At 44.1% G+C, this 20,258-nt stretch overlaps 1 protein-coding gene across 1 annotated transcript in view; it reads left to right on the top strand.

Annotated features, from left to right (window-relative positions):
• The window catches only part of LOC120025507 (NMDA receptor synaptonuclear signaling and neuronal migration factor-like), a 46,663-nt gene that overhangs the window by 12,144 nt on the left and 14,261 nt on the right, over nucleotides 1-20,258 (top strand). The window contains exons 2-6 of the mRNA XM_038970075.1: nucleotides 9,015-9,076; nucleotides 9,320-10,114; nucleotides 10,387-10,453; nucleotides 12,872-12,877; nucleotides 19,351-19,403. Coding sequence (XP_038826003.1) covers nucleotides 9,015-9,076; nucleotides 9,320-10,114; nucleotides 10,387-10,453; nucleotides 12,872-12,877; nucleotides 19,351-19,403 — 983 coding nt within the window. The remainder of the gene's footprint in view (nucleotides 1-9,014; nucleotides 9,077-9,319; nucleotides 10,115-10,386; nucleotides 10,454-12,871; nucleotides 12,878-19,350; nucleotides 19,404-20,258) is intronic.

The raw sequence follows: 20,258 nt of genomic DNA, 5'->3' as shown, positions 1-20,258 counted from the left end.
CTGCTTTTGTTACCCTAACATCATGAAACAATGACCACGTTTACATGTACACAGTATTCCGGATAGTAGCTCATATTCCGCTTAAGATCTTATCGGGATAAGATGTTTACATGCACCTTTGATATCCCGCTCATGAGTATCCCTGTATCCATGAATAAACAGAATATTTATAATTTAAGTAGGCTACATGGGTAAAATCGAATAGTAACTGAAATATGGACACTGACTGTAGGCCTATATCCTCTCACATGTAGTGTAATATAATATTAACTCCTGCAGAATTATGCATTTCTTGCAGTGCAATTATTCAACACATTTTAATTTTGTCTTGGGAACAGTGTGGAGTGGAGAAATAGGATTTCTTTCTTTCAGCATCTCTTGAGAAAATGTGAATGAGCTTGTAATGTGTTATCTTTGACACTGTTATGCAGACACTATTTCACCTCTTATCAGAAATGTCTTATCAGAAACATGTTTTGTCCTTTTCTCAGCTTTTCATTTGCTTAAAGCCTGTCAAACTGATGCCGTGGACATTTCCCACTGTTTTGGAGTTATTGCGTTTTCCCCCAGGTCCCTAAATGAAACAGACAACTTTACCGGTGTTAGCTAGATTACTAATGCATCCATTCTATGAAGACATTATTCTGGTGAGCACTACTTTATTTAGTCTTCTAAATTCTGGCAGTGTTACATGTTAGTGGAGCTTTGAATGTGAGATGGAGATCAAGATTGGACATTGTCTATCGTGACTACGTCTAGAGGTTGTGTGTAGCTTGCACATATAGCAGGTCTGTAGCTGCATATGACTTCGGTAATTTATTTGACATGTACTATATATTTCTAGATTTTTTTTGGGGGGGGGGAACTCAGTCGTGGTCTCAACTTACTGATGAGCGTTAGAATAGTAGAATACACAAGGTGCAATTTCGAAACTTGGTTGTGCATCATCAGTTTTCCTCTTGTTATATGTCACTCACTGACAGTCACACATGGACTAATCTGTAAGGGGTGCATAACCGGTGGCATGGAAGTCAGACACAGGAGAGCAGAACTAGGTAATAGCCGGAGCAGTTTAATAGCAAAACCAACGGCATAAAGAATAACAAGACATGGGTAGAAAACCCGACGCGCACCAGTCAACAGGTGCACAAGCACTTACAATAAACAATTCCACACAAAGACATGGGGGGAAAAGAGGGTTAATTACACAACACTTAATGAGGGAAATGAGAACCAGGTGTGTAGGAAAACAAGACAAAACAAATGGAAAATGAAAAGTGCATTGACGATGGCTAGAAGACCGGTGACGCCGACCGCCGAACGCCGCCCCGAACAAGGAGAGGAACCGACTTCGGTGGAAGTCGTGACACCACGTCAGTTAACATTTTATAGATTGGTAGGCCGTCATTGTAAATAAGAATTTGTTCTTAACGGACTTGCCTACTTAAATAAAGGTTAAATAAAACTACAACAAAAAAGGTGTCTACTTAGTCTAGCCAGCTATCTACAGTGATCATCAGCTATCTACAGTGATCATCAGCTATCTACAGTGATAATCAGCTATCTACAGTGATCATCAGCTATCTACAGTGATCATCAGCTATCTACAGTGATCATCAGCTATCTACAGTAATCATCAGCTATCTACAGTAATCATCAGCTATCTACAGTGATCATCAGCTATCTACAGTGATCATCAGCTATCTACAGTAATCCTGGCCGAATTACCGACCGGCCACGCAGGACGTGCCCTGACCTCCAGGGTACCCCCATGGATTTTGTTAGTCACTCTCACAGACATCATATTAACATGCCATAAGTCATGTAAAATGTGTAGAATTGCAGGAAATTAGCTTTAAACTGCCAACACTTCTCACCACCCCCATGGCAATTACAATTGAAGGAAATTAGCTGTAAAACTGCAAAACAAAATTGTTCTGTTAACCAAAGTTATTTATTTACCTTTTGATAATAAAATACTTTTTCTGCTAATAGGTCCCTCTGTAAGTATTAAATTATAGTTTTAAATCCTGGTGCTGAGTTAATGTGAGTTAATGTGTAGCAGCTAATAAGTGATGTGTTAGTACAGGGGTTGCCAAACTTTTTGCATTTTATTAATTTAGCAAATGTTCTTATCCAGAGCATACATTTAATAATTTTTTCCCCTCTATACTGGTTCCCCGTTGGAATCGAATCTACAACCCTGGCATTGCAAGCACCATGCTCTAGCAACTGAGCCACTCGGGGACCCCCTTCCAGCATTGGGGAACATCCGGTGCCATCCCTAGGCGCATGCGCAACGTCTATTTCTATGGGCACAAGCACTGTTCATGACACAAACTGTTCACACCCCTCTTGTTGGTGGAGAGAATTTTGCACATTTAAGGCTTATTTTCTCCAATTCTACATATATTGTTATGGGGTGCAAAGAAAATGTGGCAGTTTTTAAGCAAATTGTCTTGTCATGTCTAATGTGTATTTATGTGATATTTGAGTGACAAAAAAATTACAACAATATCTATGGGCTAAAACACCTAAACAAATATATATATATATATATATATATATATATATATATATATATATATACAGTTGAAGTCGGAAGTTTACATACACTTAGGTTGGAGTTATTAAAACTAGTTTTTCAACCACTCCCCCTGGATATTAATTTCTATGTGTGGATTTGCAAATCAGTCTTTTCATGGTTGTCAATATGAATAACGTGTGGTTGTTCATGTGTGAGTGGCTTTGCGTACATGTGTGTTTTACATTCTCAGAGGAGAAAGCTGGCGCGGGCTTTATCCCCGAGTTGAGGGGGCCGACAGGAAGTGATGTTGTTTTATAGGATCATCCCTGGCTCTAATCCATCTCCATGTCGGAAGCAGGTCTAGAGATTCAGCCCTGTTACACAAACACATGTGTACAAACAAACACACACACACACACACAGTAAAATCTAGAAAGCTCTGCACATGGGTGGCAGTGCATTGCATCAGGCTGTAGGAATCATCTGTCAGCTCTTATTGGATTACTGGCAACACGTGTCTCCACTGTATCCAGCATGATTATGAAATCCATTTCTCCCTATGTCTCAGACTCCATCGATAGGGAGCTCAGTTACACTGTCAGTTTGTTATGCTGCACGTCTGTCTATCCCGCTCCTGTCTCTCAGTAGGCCTGCCAATCAAAGGATTGGGAGTATCTTAGTGAACACTTCATCTTGGTAGAGGGAGGGGCATGTACAAAATGGGGAATATAAAAACTAGAGGTCGACCGATTAATCGGAATTGCCGATTAATTAGTGCCGATTTCAAGTTTTCATAACAATCGATAATCAGCATTTTTGGACACTGATTATGGCCGATTACTACATTGCACTCCACGAGTAGACTGCGTGGAAGGCTGACTACCTGTTATGCGAGTGCAGCAAGGAGCCAAGGTAAGGTGCTAGGTAGCATTAAACTTATAAAAAACAATCAATCTTAACATAATCACTAGTTAACTACACATGGTTGATGATCTTACTAGTTTATCTAGCTTGTCCTGCGTTGCATATAATCGATGCCGTGCCTGTTAATTTATCAATGAATCACAGCCTACTTCGCCAAACGGGTGATTTAACAAGCGCATTCGCGAAAAAAGCCCTGTCGTTGCACCAATGTGTACTGTCACGTTTCTGACCTTATTTCCTTTGTTTAGTCTTTATTTAGTTGGTCAGGACGTGAGTTGGGTGGGTATTATCTATGTTGTCTGTTTCTATGTGGGGTTTTCTCGTTTGGCCTGATATGGTTCTCAATCAGAGGCAGCTGTCATTCATTGTCTCTGATTGGGAACCATATTTAGGTAGCCTGTTTTCTGTTGAGGTTGGTGGGTGATTGTCTATGTGTAGTGTTTGTGTCAGCACTATTGTTATTTAGCTTCACGGTCGTCGTTTATTGTTTTTGTATTAGTTTTGTTAAGTGTTCTCTGTCTATTAAAATCAAGATGAACACATACCACGCTGCATATTGGTCCTCCGATCCTTCAAACTTTTCCTCCTCAAACGAGGAGGAAGACGACAGCCGTGACATGTACCTAACCATAAGCATAAATGCCTTTCTTAAAATCAATACACAAGTGCAGTGGGGAGAACAAGTATTGGATACACTGCTGATTTTGCAGGTTTTCCTACTTACAAAGCATGTAGAGGTCTGTAATTTTTATCATAGGTACACTTCAACTGTGAGAGATGGAATCTAAAACAAAAATCCAGAAAATCACATTGTATGATTTTTAAGTAATTAATTAGCATTTAATTGCATGACATAAGTATTTGATACATCAGAAAAGCAGAACTTAATATTTGGTACAGAAACCTTTGTTTGCAATTACAGAGATCATACGTTTCCTGTAGTTCTTGACCAGGTTTGCACACACTGCAGCAGGGATTTTGGCCCACTCCTCCATACAGATCTTCTCTAGATCCTTCAGGTTTCGGGGCTGTCGCTGGGCAATACGGACTTTCAGCTCCCTCCAAAGATTTTCTATTGGGTTCAGGTCTGGAGACTGGCTAGGCCACTCCAGGACCTTGAGATGCTTCTTACGGAGCCACTCCTTAGTTGTGCTGGCTGTGTGTTTCAGGTCGTTGTCATGCTGGAAGACCCAGCCACGACCCATCTTCAATGCTCTTACTGAGGGAAGGAGGTTGTTGGCCAAGATCTCACGATACATGGCCCCATCCATCCTCCCCTCAATACGGTGCAGTCGTCCTGTCCCCATTTGCAGAAAAGCATCCCCAAAGAATGATGTTTCCACCTCCATGCTTCACGGTTGGGATGGTGTTCTTGGGGTTGTACTCATCTTTCTTCTTCCTCCAAACACGGCGAGTGGAGTTTAGACCAAAAAGCTCTATTTTTGTCTCATCAGACCACATGACCTTCTCCCATTCCTCCTCTGGATCATCCAGATGGTCATTGGCAAACTTCAGACGGGCCTGGACATGCGCTGGCTTGAGCAGGGGGACCTTGCGTGCGCTGCAGGATTTTAATCCATGACGGCGTAGTGTGTTACTAATGGTTTTCTTTGAGACTGTGGTCCCAGCTCTCTTCAGGTCATTGACCAGGTCCTGCCGTGTAGTTCTGGGCTGATCCCTCACCTTCCTCATGATCATTGATGCCCCACGAGGTGAGATCTTGCATTGAGCCCCAGACCGAGGGTGATTGACTGTCATCTTGAACTTCTTCCATTTTCTAATAATTGCGCCAACAGTTGTTGCCTTCTCACCAAGCTGCTTGCCTATTGCCCTGTAGCCCATCCCAGCCTTGTGCAGGTCTACAATTTTATCCCTGATGTCCTTACACAGCTCTCTGGTCTTGGCCATTGTGGAGAGGTTGGAGTCTGTTTGATTGAGTGTGTGGACAGGTGTCTTTTATACAGGTAACGAGTTCAAACAGGTGCAGTTAATACAGGTAATGAGTGGAGAACAGGAGGGCTTCTTAAAGAAAAACTAACAGGTCTGTGAGAGCCGGAATTCTTACTGGTTGGTAGGTGATCAAATACTTATGTCATGCAATAAAATGAAAATTAATTACTTAAAATCATACAATGTGATTTTCTGGATTTCTGTTTTAGATTCCGTCTCTCACAGTTGAAGTGTACCTATGATAAAAATTACAGACCTCTACATGCTTTGTAAGTAGGAAAACCTGCAAAATCGGCAGTGTATCAAATACTTGTTCTCCCCACTGTATATACACTGCTCAAAAAAATAAAGGGAACACTTAAACAACACAATGTAACTCCAAGTCAATCACACTTCTGTGAAATCAAACTGTCCACTTAGGAAGCAACACTGATTGACAATAAATTTCACATGCTGTTGTGCAAATGGAATAGACAAAAGGTGGAAATTATAGGCAATTAGCAAGACACCCCCAATAAAGGAATGGTTCTGCAGGTGGTGACCACAGACCACTTCTCAGTTCCTATGCTTCCTGGCTGATGTTTTGGTCACTTTTGAATGCTGGCAGTGCTTTCACTCTAGTGGTAGCATGAGACGGAGTCTACAACCCACACAAGTGGCTCAGGTAGTGCAGTTCATCCAGGATGGCACATCAATGCGAGCTGTGGCAAAAAGGTTTGCTGTGTCTGTCAGCGTAGTGTCCAGAGCATGGAGGCGCTACCAGGAGACAGGCCAGTACATCAGGAGACGTGGAGGAGGCCGTAGGAGCAACAACCCAGCAGCAGGACCGCTACCTCCGCCTTTGTGCAAGGAGGTGCACTGCCAGAGCCCTGCAAAATGACCTCCAGCAGGCCACAAATGTGCATGTGTCAGCATATGGTCTCACAAGGGGTCTGAGGATCTCATCTCGGTACCTAATGGCAGTCAGGCTACCTCTGGCGAGCACATGGAGGGCTGTGCTGCCCCACAAAGAAATGCCACCCCACACCATGACTGACCCACCGCCAAACCGGTCATGCTGGAGGATGTTGCAGGCAGCAGAACGTTCTCCACGGCGTCTCCAGACTCTGTCACGTCTGTCACATGTGCTCATGTGCTCAGTGTGAACCTGCTTTCATCTGTGAAGAGCACAGGGCGCCAGTGGCGAATTTGCCAATCTTGGTGTTCTCTGGCAAATGCCAAACATCCTGCACGGTGTTGGGCTGTAAGCACAACCCCCACCTGTGGACGTCGGGCCCTCATACCACCCTCATGGAGTCTGTTTCTGACCGTTTGAGCAGACACATGCACATTTGTGTCCTGCTGGAGGTCATTTTGCAGGGCTCTGGCAGTGCACCTCCTTGCACAAAGGCGGAGGTAGCGGTCCTGCTGCTGGGTTGTTGCCCTCCTACGGCCTCCTCCACGTCTCCTGATGTACTGGCCTGTCTCCTGGTAGCGCCTCCATGCTCTGGACACTACGCTGACAGACACAGCAAACCTTTTTGCCACAGCTCGCATTGATGTGCCATCCTGGATGAACTGCACTACCTGAGCCACTTGTGTGGGTTGTAGACTCCGTCTCATGCTACCACTAGAGTGAAAGCACCGCCAGCATTCAAAAGTGACCAAAACATCAGCCAGGAAGCATAGGAACTGAGAAGTGGTCTGTGGTCACCACCTGCAGAACCATTCCTTTATTGGGGGTGTCTTGCTAATTGCCTATAATTTCCACCTTTTGTCTATTCCATTTGCACAACAGCATGTGAAATTTATTGTCAATCAGTGTTGCTTCCTAAGTGGACAGTTTGATTTCACAGAAGTGTGATTGACTTGGAGTTACATTGTGTTGTTTAAGTGTTCCCTTTATTTTTTTGAGCAGTGTATTTTTAAACCTGCCTATTTAGTTAATATTGCCTGCTAACATGAATTTCTTTTAACTAGGGAAATTGTGTCACTTCTCTTGCGTTCTGTGCAAGCAGAGTCAGGGTAGTTTGGGCCGCCTGGCAGTTTGGGCCGCCTGGCTCGTTGCGAACTGTGTGAAGACCATTTCTTCCTAACAAAGACCATAATTAATTTGCCAGAATTGTACATAATTATGACATAACATTGAAGGTTGTGCAATGTAACAGCAATATTTAGACTTAGGGATGCCACCCGTTAGATAAAATACGGAATGGTTCCGTATTTCACTGAAAGAATAAACGTTTTGTTTTCGAAATTATAGTTTCCAGATTTGACCATATTAATGACCTAAGGCTCGTATTTCTTTGTGTTATTATATTATAATTAAGTATATGATTTGATAGAGCAGTCTGACTGAGCGGTGGTAGGCAGCAGCAGGCTCGTAAGCATTCATTCAAACAGCACTTTCCTGCATTTGCCAGCAGCTCTTCGCTGTGCTTCAAGCATTGCGCTGTTTATGACTTCAAGCCTATCAACTCCCGAGATTAGGCTGGCTACAACTAAAGTACCTATTAGAACATCCAATAGTCAAAGGTATATGAAATGCAAATGGTATAGAGAGAAATAGTCCTATAATAACTACAACCTAAAACTTCTTACCTGGGAATATTGAAGACTCATGTTAAAAGGAACCACCAGCTTTCATATGTTCTCAAGTTCTGGGCAAGGAACCTAAACGTTAGCCTTTCTACATGGCACATATTGCACTTTTACTTTCTTCTCCAACACTTTGTTTTTGCATTATTTAAACCAAATTGAACATGTTTCATTATTTATTTGAGACTAAATTGATTTTATTGATGTATTATATTAAGTTAAAATAAGTGTTCATTCAGTATTGTTGTAATTGTCATTATTACAAATATATATATAAAAATCGGCCGATTAATTGGTTTTGGCTTTTTTTTGTCCTCCAATAATCGGTATCGGTATCGGCGTTGAAAAATCATAATCGGTCGACCTCTAATAAAAACTAGATGCCCATGATGCCCGCTGTTGAAAAGATGAAATGATGACTTCCTGAATGGAACGCCCGGGTTCTAAACTGAATCATGCTTTTTTCTCTCACTGTTTGATTCCCGAGCAACTCCTGTTGCTGCAGTTTCCCTCCAGCTTGAGCTATGACATGGATATTTACAGGACTTACTGATATCTACGTCTTTTTGCGCTCTTTTTCTTTATTTACTCCCTCCTTTCATACCCACTGATGAATAGAGTCACGTCATCAGAGTCATTCTATCAATATGAGGATTTCTTTTCAGAATCTCCCAGTTTCTATGTATGAATGAGTGCGTTTGTCTGTAAGTGGTTTATATTTTTTGTATTTTCAGCTATGTTGTCACAGCCATTTCTCAGGTGCTAGGTATGCATTGATGCAAACTAAGACACAGGAGGTCATATGATTGGAAATTAAAAGTGCACCTAAGCCGTTATTTTACCACCTCTTTCTCTCTCTCTCGCTCTCTGGGCCTGCCTGGAGTTGAGAGATAAACAGCTACATTGTAATCTGTGGGTGGCACAAACCTATAAAGCAGGCGATTAAGTAAACAATTCCCTCTTTCTTCTTATCTTTCTCTCTCCCTGTCACTCATGTGTTGACATCAGCGTGTGTCATGTGTGTGTGTCTCTACAGAGCAGCGCGAGCATTTGGAGAGTACCTGTCCCACACACACCCTGAGAACCGAAACGGATCAGGTCAGCATCCCTCCCTAACTGCCACTGTTTGTTCTCCCTCCATTTTTCTGTTCATTTTCCTCATGTGCTTTTCTCTCTTTTCTTTTGGAACAGCATATTTACTCCATCCTCTAATTGATATGTAAATCACTGATGGAGGGTAATGTTCCACTCTCCTATTCTCTGTCCTATCTGCTCTCTATTTCTATTTGTCTCATTCTGTAACTCCTCCATCTCTCTCTCTCCTTCTGCTTCACCTTGCAGCCCATCTCCTGTCTGACACGTTTGTGGGTCCAGACTCTGACTCCCCTGGTGGTGTCCGTCACCACAACAACAACCATCCATACCCCCACAGGGGTTCTCCAGCCCCCCCTGAGTCCAGCCTGGTGAAATCTCCGCTGGGCCACCTCCAGCCCCCGCCCCCCTCCATCACCACCACCAAGGCCCGTCTGTCTCTGGAGCGCAGCTTCTCGGCCGAAGAGGACCAGCAGAAGTGTGTGGAGTGTGCCCTGCAGCCTGCCCGTGTCTACACCATCACCGGAGAGCACAGTATGCTGGGTAGCAACCGGGGCAGCAAGGAGAGCCTGGAGCTGGAAGTGCTGAAGGGGGCGTCGACCCTGGTCCAGCCCTCCACCTCCCCCTCATCCACCTCCTCCCCCACCCAGCACCACCTTCGCCACGGACACCGTGGCAACACTCATCGGGATGATGGGAGCCATCGTCACGGCAACCCTGTTGCCGGCGGCAGCAGTGGCAACCACCACACTCTGGCTGTTACCGGCGGGGGTGCTGCCCACCATGGTCACCATGGCAGCCACCACCACCTGTCCCAGCAGCCCCTGTCAAGCTCGGTCAGCGCCCACAACATCCGCAGCTGGGGTGAGGGGGGAAAGGGGGGCTCACGGGAGGACTGCAGCCTCAACATGGCCTTGGACTCTAGCGGGGCTCCATCCCGTAGCCAGGGCTCCCTGGATCTAGAGAGCTCCCGCGAGGCAGGCAAGCAACACAGACGCCTTGAGAGGATGTGGAGTGTGGACCGGATGACTGGGCTGGAGAGAGGTGAGCCGGGGGAGACAGAGAGGGAGAGGCGCTGAAATCCAAAGGGGGTTGTGTGGTGAAGGGGGGGTCGATGTTAGTTGGATGGTCTGTATTTCTGACTCTTCGTCTCTCCTCTGCTCTCTCTCCCTGTGTGTCTCCCTCTCTCCCTCTGTGGAGTGAACTGGTGCTGTGTCCTTTGAGGTTTCTTATCGTTGCTATAAAGAGTTTAAAAACATACACACTATGTGGCTGGCTGCTACTGTAACTTCCATTCATTATCTCTCTCGCCACAGAGGACAACAACTGGTACCCAAAAGAAAATATGTTCAGCTTCCAGACTGCTTCTACCACCATGCAGGCGTGAGTACCCAGGCCTCACACACATACACAGAAGCACACACACACACACACACATGCACATATACAAACATATAATATTATCAAACAAACATACCATGTAGAGGACCAAACAGTTAGACACACACATATATGTACATAGACTAGTGCACACCCACACACATTCACATACATAATATCTCCCACAACAAGCCACAGTTGTCTACAGTAAGCTAGTTACAGTGAATCAGTGTGACCTTAGGGACAGATGCTTGTGCAGGTGCTAGTCCTGCTAACAACTGAACACCTGTCTCTCTGGGAACACACTGACATCCCAGCTAGCACATTTGGTTCCTTGGAAGATGTGGGAACGTACATTTTTCATTTCCCATTGGCTCTGGGAACTACGTTTCCTGTCTGGTAAAACTGAACGTTTTTTAAACCTTCTGAGAACGGAAGTGGAAATTTTGCCTGATCTGGGAATGGAAATGTTAATGGTAGGTTCTGAGAATGTTTCACTATGGTTCCCTGACAGTTTTCCTGGGAGGTTTTATTAATGTTCTGAGAACATGTTAGCTCAGTTTGGGTTAATTGTTTTAAACTCCAAGCACAGATAGGACCCATGGAAATGTATTTGCTTAGGCGTTAATTATGAAAACACATTTCTTTTTTTTATTGTGACACAGCATCAGTGAGTTTCAAACCTATGCTCTTCTGTTCTCTATCCTTGGAATTAGTCCACTGCGCCACCAGGATGGAGCTAGCATGCCATCATAAAAATCTGTTTATTTTAGTCTATTCAAATAGACCCCATTTCAAAGGAAACAAGCCCTCATTAAGATCAGGTGTGGCCAATTAGTGGGCGCGGCCAACACACCTGAACACACTTAACAAGATAGAGGATAGAGAGAGTTTTGTTATTTTAACGTTACGAATACTTTCTTGTGTTTTTGTTCTTTAAATAAAACCATGAGAAAACCTGCAGACAAACATTATGCTGATTTTAATCAAAAAACACTCTCTGTTTGTCATAGAGGGACAATATTAATATGAGATGAAAGGCAAGTTCCTAACACGCTAGAGCTCTGTGAGACGTCCACAGTAATAGGGGCATACGTTTTGATCAAGAGAGACATTTAGAAAATATGTACATTTTCAATAACACTAAACATACAAATATGTATTTTACAGTTATAAGGTGAAATCTTATAGTTAGTTGTTTTATAATTTGATTATAAAAAGCATATAAGTATTTAGAAAGCATATAAGTAATTTGAAGCCTTATAAAGTTTTGTTGAATAGGAAATACATCATCAAATATTTCATATTTTAATCATATTTGTACTGGGTACTTGAGCTTGTATCCTCAAAAGGGACTACATCTCAGCAATGTATTCCAAAAAAATACCAGAAAGGTGAGATTTGAACTTTTCTTGGCGTATGCAGCATTACTACTTATTGTTTATGGCCCTCTCATGATAACTAATTACTTTTGGGGATGATGTAGATTACATTTTAGATTACATTCAGTTACATTTAACTGGTTTTAAATAGAACACTGAAGAAAGCTGTAGGAAACGTTATGCTGAAGTACTGAAATTCCAACAGAAGAATGTTGTTTCTTAACATTCTCTGAACTGTCTTGTTTTGCACACTTTGTACAAAATAATAAAATGCAGTACTACAGGATATTTCTTAACGTAGCTCTTTATTAGCTAGCTATAACTGGCATGTTCACGTATCGCCAACCAGGATCAAACTGACCATGACCTAACCATTTGGGTGGTCTTAACCAATCATAGCACATTATGGACCATGACCTAACCATTTGGGTGGTCTTAACCAATCATAGCACAGTATGATATGGAGGTAAAATGCATCCAATTATTATTCAGTATGTTTACACATATGAATATTACATGAACTATTTGAGAACATTCCCAATTTCAAACCAAAACATTACCAAAACTGAAATGTAACCATGTTTGAACTTTTAAGAAATGTCCTGTTAAAGTAATGAAATACCTAAAAAATATCAAACAATTGTCAAGATCCTTAAATGTGCTGAGAATTTTCCAAGGTCAAGCAACTATCCTGCATGTTTCCCAGAATGTTGTGGGAAGGTTGTATGCAAAATAACCATAGTAACCACGCTCTCACCAAGATCTAAGAAACATATGGTTCTCAGAACATTATGTGCTAGATGGGATGTCACTGGGACTCAACATCCAGCAAAAAGCAAAAAATAATCTCTCTCTCTCTCTCTCTCTCTCTCTCTCTCTCTCTCTCTCTCTCTCTCTCTTTCTATCTCTGTGTCTCTCTCTCTGATAATGCTTCCTCTCTCCTTTAATACACACACGTTGTAATAGTCATGACCTATAGGATGTTAATGTCTTTCTCTCTCTTTCTCTTTCATGCACTTCTTTCTCTGCCCCACTGCAGGATATCGTGAGTATCTTTGACATGTTGAATCTAGCTTCTCTCCTGCTCCTAAACCCCCTTGACCCTTAACCCCTATGACCTTTAACTCCATGACCTGTAACCCTTCCCTGGGCTGAGTGTTTCCCTGGGCTGAGTGTTTCCCTGGGCTGAGTGTTTCCCTGGGCTGAGTGTTTCCCTGGGCTGAGTGTTTCCCTGGGCTGAGTGTTTCCCTGGGCTGAGTGTTTCCCTAGGCTGAGTGTTTCCCTGGGCTGAGTGTTTCCCTGGGCTGAGTGTTTCCCTGGGCTGAGTGTTTCCCTAGGCTGAGTGTTTCCCTGGGCTGAGTGTTTCCCTAGGCTGAGTGTTTCCCTAGGCTGAGTGTTTCCCTGGGCTGAGTGTTTCCCTGGGCTGAGTGTTTCCCTGGGCTGAGTGTTTCCCTGGGCTGAGTGTTTCCCTGGGCTGAGTGTTTCCCTGGGCTGAGTGTTTCCCTGGGCTGAGTGTTTCCCTGGGCTGAGTGTTTCCCTGGGCTGAGTGTTTCCCTGGGCTGAGTGTTTCCCTGGGCTGAGTGTTTCCCTGGGCTGAGTGTTTCCCTAGGCTGAGTGTTTCCCTGGGCTGAGTGTTTCCCTGGGCTGAGTGTTTCCCTGGGCTGAGTGTTTCCCTGGGCTGAGTGTTTCCCTGGGCTGAGTGTTTCCCTGGGCTGAGTGCTCTACCAACAGTGAAACCATGTCCTAACCCACTACAACCCAGACATAGCCGTTGTAGTTAGCTGAACCCCTATGCAAAACAAACCCATACCACTGACTGAACCCTTCACTAATCCACTGCAACTGACTGCAACTGAGCCTTTAGCCAACCCCAAAACCAAGCCATGGAAAAGGGCCTCTGTGCGCTGAGCCGTCCTGAGCCCTGTCACTGCAGCTAAACTTAGCTCTAATCCACACTGCAAGAAGACCCTGGGGCGACTGGCACAGACAGACAGCTAATAACCCATACCCAGTCGCAAGATGCAGACTGATCTGGCTGCAGCACTGTTCTCCCTCACCTATGGCTGCTTGATACCTCCAACTAACCCACATGATCAACTCTTCAGCTAAACCCCAGCTGGCCCTAACTTCTGATGCTAACCTCCTTAACTAACTCAAACAAAGAGACAGCATCCCAAATCCCGATGATGCAAACCTAGCCGTTACAGCAACATCCCCCAGAGTACTGTAGCTAAACCCTGCCAATACCCCCGCCTCCCCTCCTCTTCCTCCTGCGCTATATCTCTCACCTCGTGCTAAGCCAGCATTCTCCCTCTCATCCTTTCATTCTGTGCCACGTCCCGGCAGGGCTTTCCGGGGATTTGTGCAGAGAAAGAGGAGAGAGAGGGAGCTGGATTCGGCTGAAGTCATCCAGAGGTACCTACTGTGTTCCTGGCTGGTCAGGGTGTGCTGCTGTGCTCCAGTACTCTCTGACTCTCCCCATCCATTATCCATAGAATAGATTTAGACTCCCAGGAGGGGTAGAAAATAGCATGAGGCACCATGACGTTATTACTATAAGTGAGAGAAAAAAGTATCTAAATTGTAATATTGGGATGCAGACTCTATGTAATACATTTAAACTCTATATCTGCCATGGTATTGTTTATTTTTCTTAAGCTCATAACCATGTGTGTATGGTGTATATTTTTGTTTCAAAGTAGATTTGTTTAGCACTACCTAGAAACACTCTGTGTGACCCTGATTTAGCCCACTGCAGTAAAAGGTTAACCCTAATTTGCTCCAAAGGCATTGAATACCTTTCACTGCACCTATCCAGTGTATGTGACAATGAAACATATCTCTCATTTATTCCATTCCAGCCATTACAATGAGCCCATCCTCCTACAGCTCCTCACACCAACCTCCTCTGGTGAGGTCGTACAATAGTATGGAACCTAGCTAGCTCAGCGCAAACGTAGCTAAAAACTTACGATGAGCTTGGCTACTGTATATGAGGCATAGTTAGCGATGCAAACCAGGCTAACTGGACAGGTGACTTTGGGAGTGAACCCATTACCCTGGCAGAGTCAGTCAGATGGGCAGACGGATGAACGGACAGATGTTTTCCCACAATGCCAGGTTGCTGCAGTAAAAGGTCACTGTGGCACAAAGCTGATTAATGGAGGAGCAACACACCCCCATCCCCTCTGTCTGGACATGGAGAGGTGGAGAGAGAGAGAGAGAGAGAGAGAGAGATGGAGAGGAGGAGAGGTAGAGAGAGGGAGGAGGAGCAGAGAGGAGATGGGGGATACGAGATAGGGAGACAGAGGGAACGTGAGGTGGGGAGAGGAGAGTGGAGAGATGGGAAAAGAGAGGGAGGGCCAGGGTGCATTGGAGCAACCTACAGCACACAAGACTCCCAATCAGAGTATACACAGAGGGAGAGAGAATGAGGGAGAAAAAGGATAGATAGCGCCGGAGGAGCATCGGATCGGCCCTCAGCGCCTGAGCAGCATAGAGAGATAGACGAAGGGAGATAAAAAGGGAACAGAGGTAGAGAGAGGACAATGGAGAGAGAGGGAGTAAATGAGAGGTAGGAAGAGAGAGAGAGGACAATGGAGAGAGAGGGAGTAAATGAGAGGTAGGAAGAGAGAGAGAGGAGAGCCGGTGACTCATCCCCAGCTGGCTGAGTGGGCGGAGGGGTGTTTTCTCCTTCTCTTTCATCCTCTCATTAGCCGACGACCTGCTGCATGTCTCCTCTGTGGGCATGCAGGGAAAAAGAGGAGAGGAGAGCTGGTCCCTGTTCTCCATTCTATCAGCTCACACTCACGCCATCCGTCACGCAACGATAGTGATGAGGCTTGCTCTTTTTTAGGGTTGAGGGGTTAGGGAGGGGTTAGGGAATGTTTGAAAAAGCACTGTTTTAATCACGATATAAAACGAGTCTGATCCCTCTCTCTCTCTCTCACACTCTCTCTCTCTCTCTCTCTCTGTCACCCTCATGTCTCACACTTCTCCACCCATACGCGGTAGCTATGTTTGACCCTGTCTTCATTAGACGTATTGTTGCCCTGGTGAACAATCACAAGGCATGCTGAAGAGATGAAGGGAGGAGAGGAAATGTTTATTTATTAGAAAATAGCTATTATACAGAATGAATGGCATGAATAAGGAACGACAGGCAGGCAGTTAAGAGGGGGAAACAGACAGAGCACACAATGATATTGGTTGTTAATGAAATGTCACTCAAAGCTATGAAGAGGCGTAACACTTTAAGCTGGTCCATGAAGAAGGCTTCTGTATTTTTCTCTTTGATCTGGGCCAGGTATTCCCCAAACTGGGGTACGCATCGGGGGTACGCCAAATAAGAATGTGATTCATGTCCTTTTTTTTATACAACATTATTTCTTCACATTTTCAAACAGTCCATTTAGTAAGGCCCGCGTCCATAGAGACACATACCAGCTCTACTGGTAGTACTGTTACTACCAGCAGTACTACACCTGCACCTGTCGACGACACAAGTTGTTCTGCTTCCACGAGCACATCCAACGCTAACATCAGTAATTCTACATTTGTTGTTAGCCCAGCTAGCATGGACACTGATAGTTGTGAATCTGATGCAGCCAAAGAGCTACTGCCCCCTTACCTGGGAAAGCACCGAACAACAGACAGGGACGTTGGACCATCGAAGAGACGCAAATACGATGAGACCTACATTGATTTGGGGTTCACTTATATTGGGAGTAGTGCCTTTCCTCAGCCACAGTGTGTTATATGTGCAAAAGTACTATCTCACAACTCAATGAAACCTTCACTCTTACGCATACATTTTAGAAACAAAACATGCCAATTGGAAAAATAAGCCACAGGAGTTTTTTGAGCGAGAATTAAGACGACTTTCAAGTAGTAAGACATGTATAAAACCAACAGATACCATTAATAAGAAGGGCTAGAAGCGTCTTATATGGTGAGCTACCAAGTGGCTAGGACAGGCAAGCCCCATACTATTGTGGAGGACTTAATTCTTCCTGCTGCCGTGGATATGGCTGGGACAATGCTGAGAGAAAAGGCCAACAAAAACTATACAGACAATGCCTTCAACAAACAACACTGTTTCACGATGCATCAGTGACATGGCAGGAGATGTTTTGAAACAATTACTGCTTTACATACAAGCCAGTGAATTCTATGCGTTACAGCTGGATGAGTCAACAGACGAATGGACTTCGGTGGTCAAGATGTGTTGGTATCTGTTCTGATGGCGCCAAAGCCATGACAGAAAGACATAGTGGAGTGGTAATGCGCATGTAAGCAGTTGCTCCCGAAGCCATTTGGGTACACTGCAGCATCCACTGAGAGGCTCTTGCTGCCAAGGGAATGCCTGACAGCTTGAAAGACGTTATGGACACTACAGTGAAAATGGTTAACTTTGTTAAAGCAAGGCCCCTGAACTCTCGTGTATTTTCTGCATTATGCAATGATATGGGCAGCGACCATGTAACGCTTTTACAACATACAGATGTGTGCTGGTTATCAAGGGGCAAAGTATTGACATGTTTTTTTGAATTGAGAGACGAGCTTAAAGTTTTCTTTACTGACCATAATTTTCACTTGTCTGACCGCTTGCATGATGATGAGTTTCTCACAGGACTGGCCTATCTGGGTGATGTTTTTTCTCACCTGAATGATCTGAATCTAGGATTACAGGGACTCTCCGCAACTATATTCAATATGCGGGACAAAATTGAGGCTATGATTAAGAAGTTGGAGCTCTTCTCTGTCTGCATTAACAAGGACAACACACAGGTCTTTCCATCATTGTATGATTTTTTGTGTGTAAATGAACTCAAGTTTACAGACAATGTCAAATGTGATATAGCGAAGCACCTGAGTGAGTTGGGTGTGCAATTACGCAGGTACTTTCCTGAAGCACATGACACAAACAACTGGATTCGTTATCCCTTTCATGCCCTGCCTCCAATCCACTTACCGATATCTGAACAAGAGAGCCTCATCGAAATTGCAACAAGCGGTTCTGTGAAATTGAATTTAATCAGAAGCTACTGCCAGATTTCTGGATTAGGCTGCGCTCAGAGTATCCTGTCTTGGCAAATCGCGCTGTTAAGACACTGATGCCCTTTGCAACCACGTACCTATGTAAGAGTGGATTCTCGGCCCTCACTAGCATGAAAACTAAATACAGGCACAGACTGTGTGTGGAAAATGATTTAAGACTGAGACTCTCTGCAATACAACCCAACATTGCAGAGTTATGAGCATCCTTTCAAGCACACCCTTCTCATTAACCTGTGGTGAGTTATTCACAATTTTCGATGAAAGAATAAGGTTTTATATGTAAGATGGCTAAAAAGAGCAAAATGATTGATTATTATTATATTATTATTTGTGCTCCGGTCCTATAAGAGCTCTTTGTCCCTTCCCACGAGCCGGGTTGTGACAAAAACACACTCATTCTTATGTTTAATAAATGTATTGTATAATGTGTGGTTGGCAGGCTTACAATGATGGCAAAAAACAACATTTGAAAGTGCGCTGACCCTGGTGCTAGAGGGGGTACGCACCTGGAGATTGAATGTTTGAAGGGGTACGGGACTATAACAAGTTTGGAAACCACTGATCTAGGCTACTGGTTCAAACATCTCTAGTCAGAAACATCTGACAAAGGGCAGTGGTGTTACATGTAGCAACAGGTACATATATACGGTTATGTAGTAGCAGGTACATATATACGGTTATGTAGTAGCAGGTACATACATACGGTTATGTAGTAGCAGGTACATATATACGGTTATGTAGTAGCAGGTACATATATACGGTTATGTAGTAGCAGGTACATATATACGGTTATGTAGCAGCAGGTACATATATACGGTTATGTAGCAACAGGTACATATATACGGTTATGTAGTAGCAGGTACATATATACGGTTATGTAGTAGCAGGTACATATATACGGTTATGTAGTAGCAGGTACATATATACGGTTATGTAGCAGCAGGTACATATATACGGTTATGTAGCAGCAGGTACATATATACGGTTATGTAGTAGCAGGTACATATATACGGTTATGTAGTAGCAGGTACATATATACGGTTATGTAGTAGCAGGTACATATATACGGTTATGTAGCAGCAGGTAGATATATACAGTTATGTAGCAGCAGTTGAATGGTCCAATGTTACTTAAAACACTTATTTGACAGACCTAAATTATGAAATAATTTCTTAAATCTTTAATTAAAATAATGTTGTGCACGTCTCTGTCACACTTTTTATCTTATTGGTTACGTCACAAATGGCACCCTATTCCCTACGTATATACTGCACTACTTTCCACAGTGCTCTGGTCAAAAGAAGTACACTATGTAGGGTGCCATTTGGGTCACATACACTCTCTTTCCCTTATTAACTCACTTCCTCCTCTAAATGATTCTTCCCTTCTTTTCTTCCTCCTCCTCCTCCTCCTCCCTCTCTCCCCATCTCCATCTCCTCATGCCCAATCTGCCCACAGGAACTTCCGGAAGCATCTTAGAATGGTGGGCAGCAGGAGAATGAAGGCACAGAGTGAGTCACAGTGTTACTGTGTGCTGTGTGTTCTCCCAACATGTCCTCCCCCCATCAGTGGTTTTGTGTTTTGTTGTCTTTGTGTTTATGCATGGCCCTGTGTGTGATGTGCCCTATCTCTATGTATATTGGTGTGTGGCATGCCGTTGTGCACCGATGAATGTGTGTGTGTTGGCACACGTTTGATGAACCTACAGTGTGTGTGTTATTGCTGGTGTTGAGGCGTAGTCGATGCTGGATATGCTAATCGTTAAGCTAACGAATGAAATATCTCCCCAGTCTCTCATTGGTGAGGCTGGGTTTGTTGCACCTAGCCAAAACTCATCCACCCAGTGTGTCCTCTGGAGAGGAGTTGAAGTTTTCGGGGATGGTACCTGTGTGTGTGTGTGTGTGTGTGTGTGTGTGTGTGTGTGTGTGTGTGTGTGTGTGTGTGTGTGTGTGTGTGTGTGTGTGTGTGTGTGTGTGTGTGTGTGTGTGTGTGTGTGTGTGTGTGTGTGTGTGTGTGTGTGTGCGCGTACATGATTGTGTGTGTGTACAATGAACCGTGTGTTGGGTGTTCAGGGTGTATGTGTTCAGGGTGTGTGTGTTCAGGGTGTGTGTGTTCAGGGTGTATGTGTTCAGGGTGTATGTGTTCAGGGTGTATGTGTTCAGGGTGTGTGTGTTCAGGGTGTGTCTGTTCAGGGTGTATGTGTTCAGGGTGTGTGTGTTCAGGGTGTATGTGTTCAGGGTGTGTGTGTTCAGGGTGTGTGTGTTCAGGGTGTATGTGTTCAGGGTGTATGTGTTCAGGGTGTATGTGTTCAGGGTGTGTGTGTTCAGGGTGTATGTGTTCAGGGTGTATGTGTTCAGGGTGTGTGT

This window comes from Salvelinus namaycush, chromosome 31 (assembly GCF_016432855.1).
Source record: "Salvelinus namaycush isolate Seneca chromosome 31, SaNama_1.0, whole genome shotgun sequence".
Taxonomy (NCBI): Eukaryota; Metazoa; Chordata; class Actinopteri; order Salmoniformes; family Salmonidae; genus Salvelinus; species Salvelinus namaycush.
This window is presented reverse-complemented; position numbering and strand designations above follow the sequence as displayed.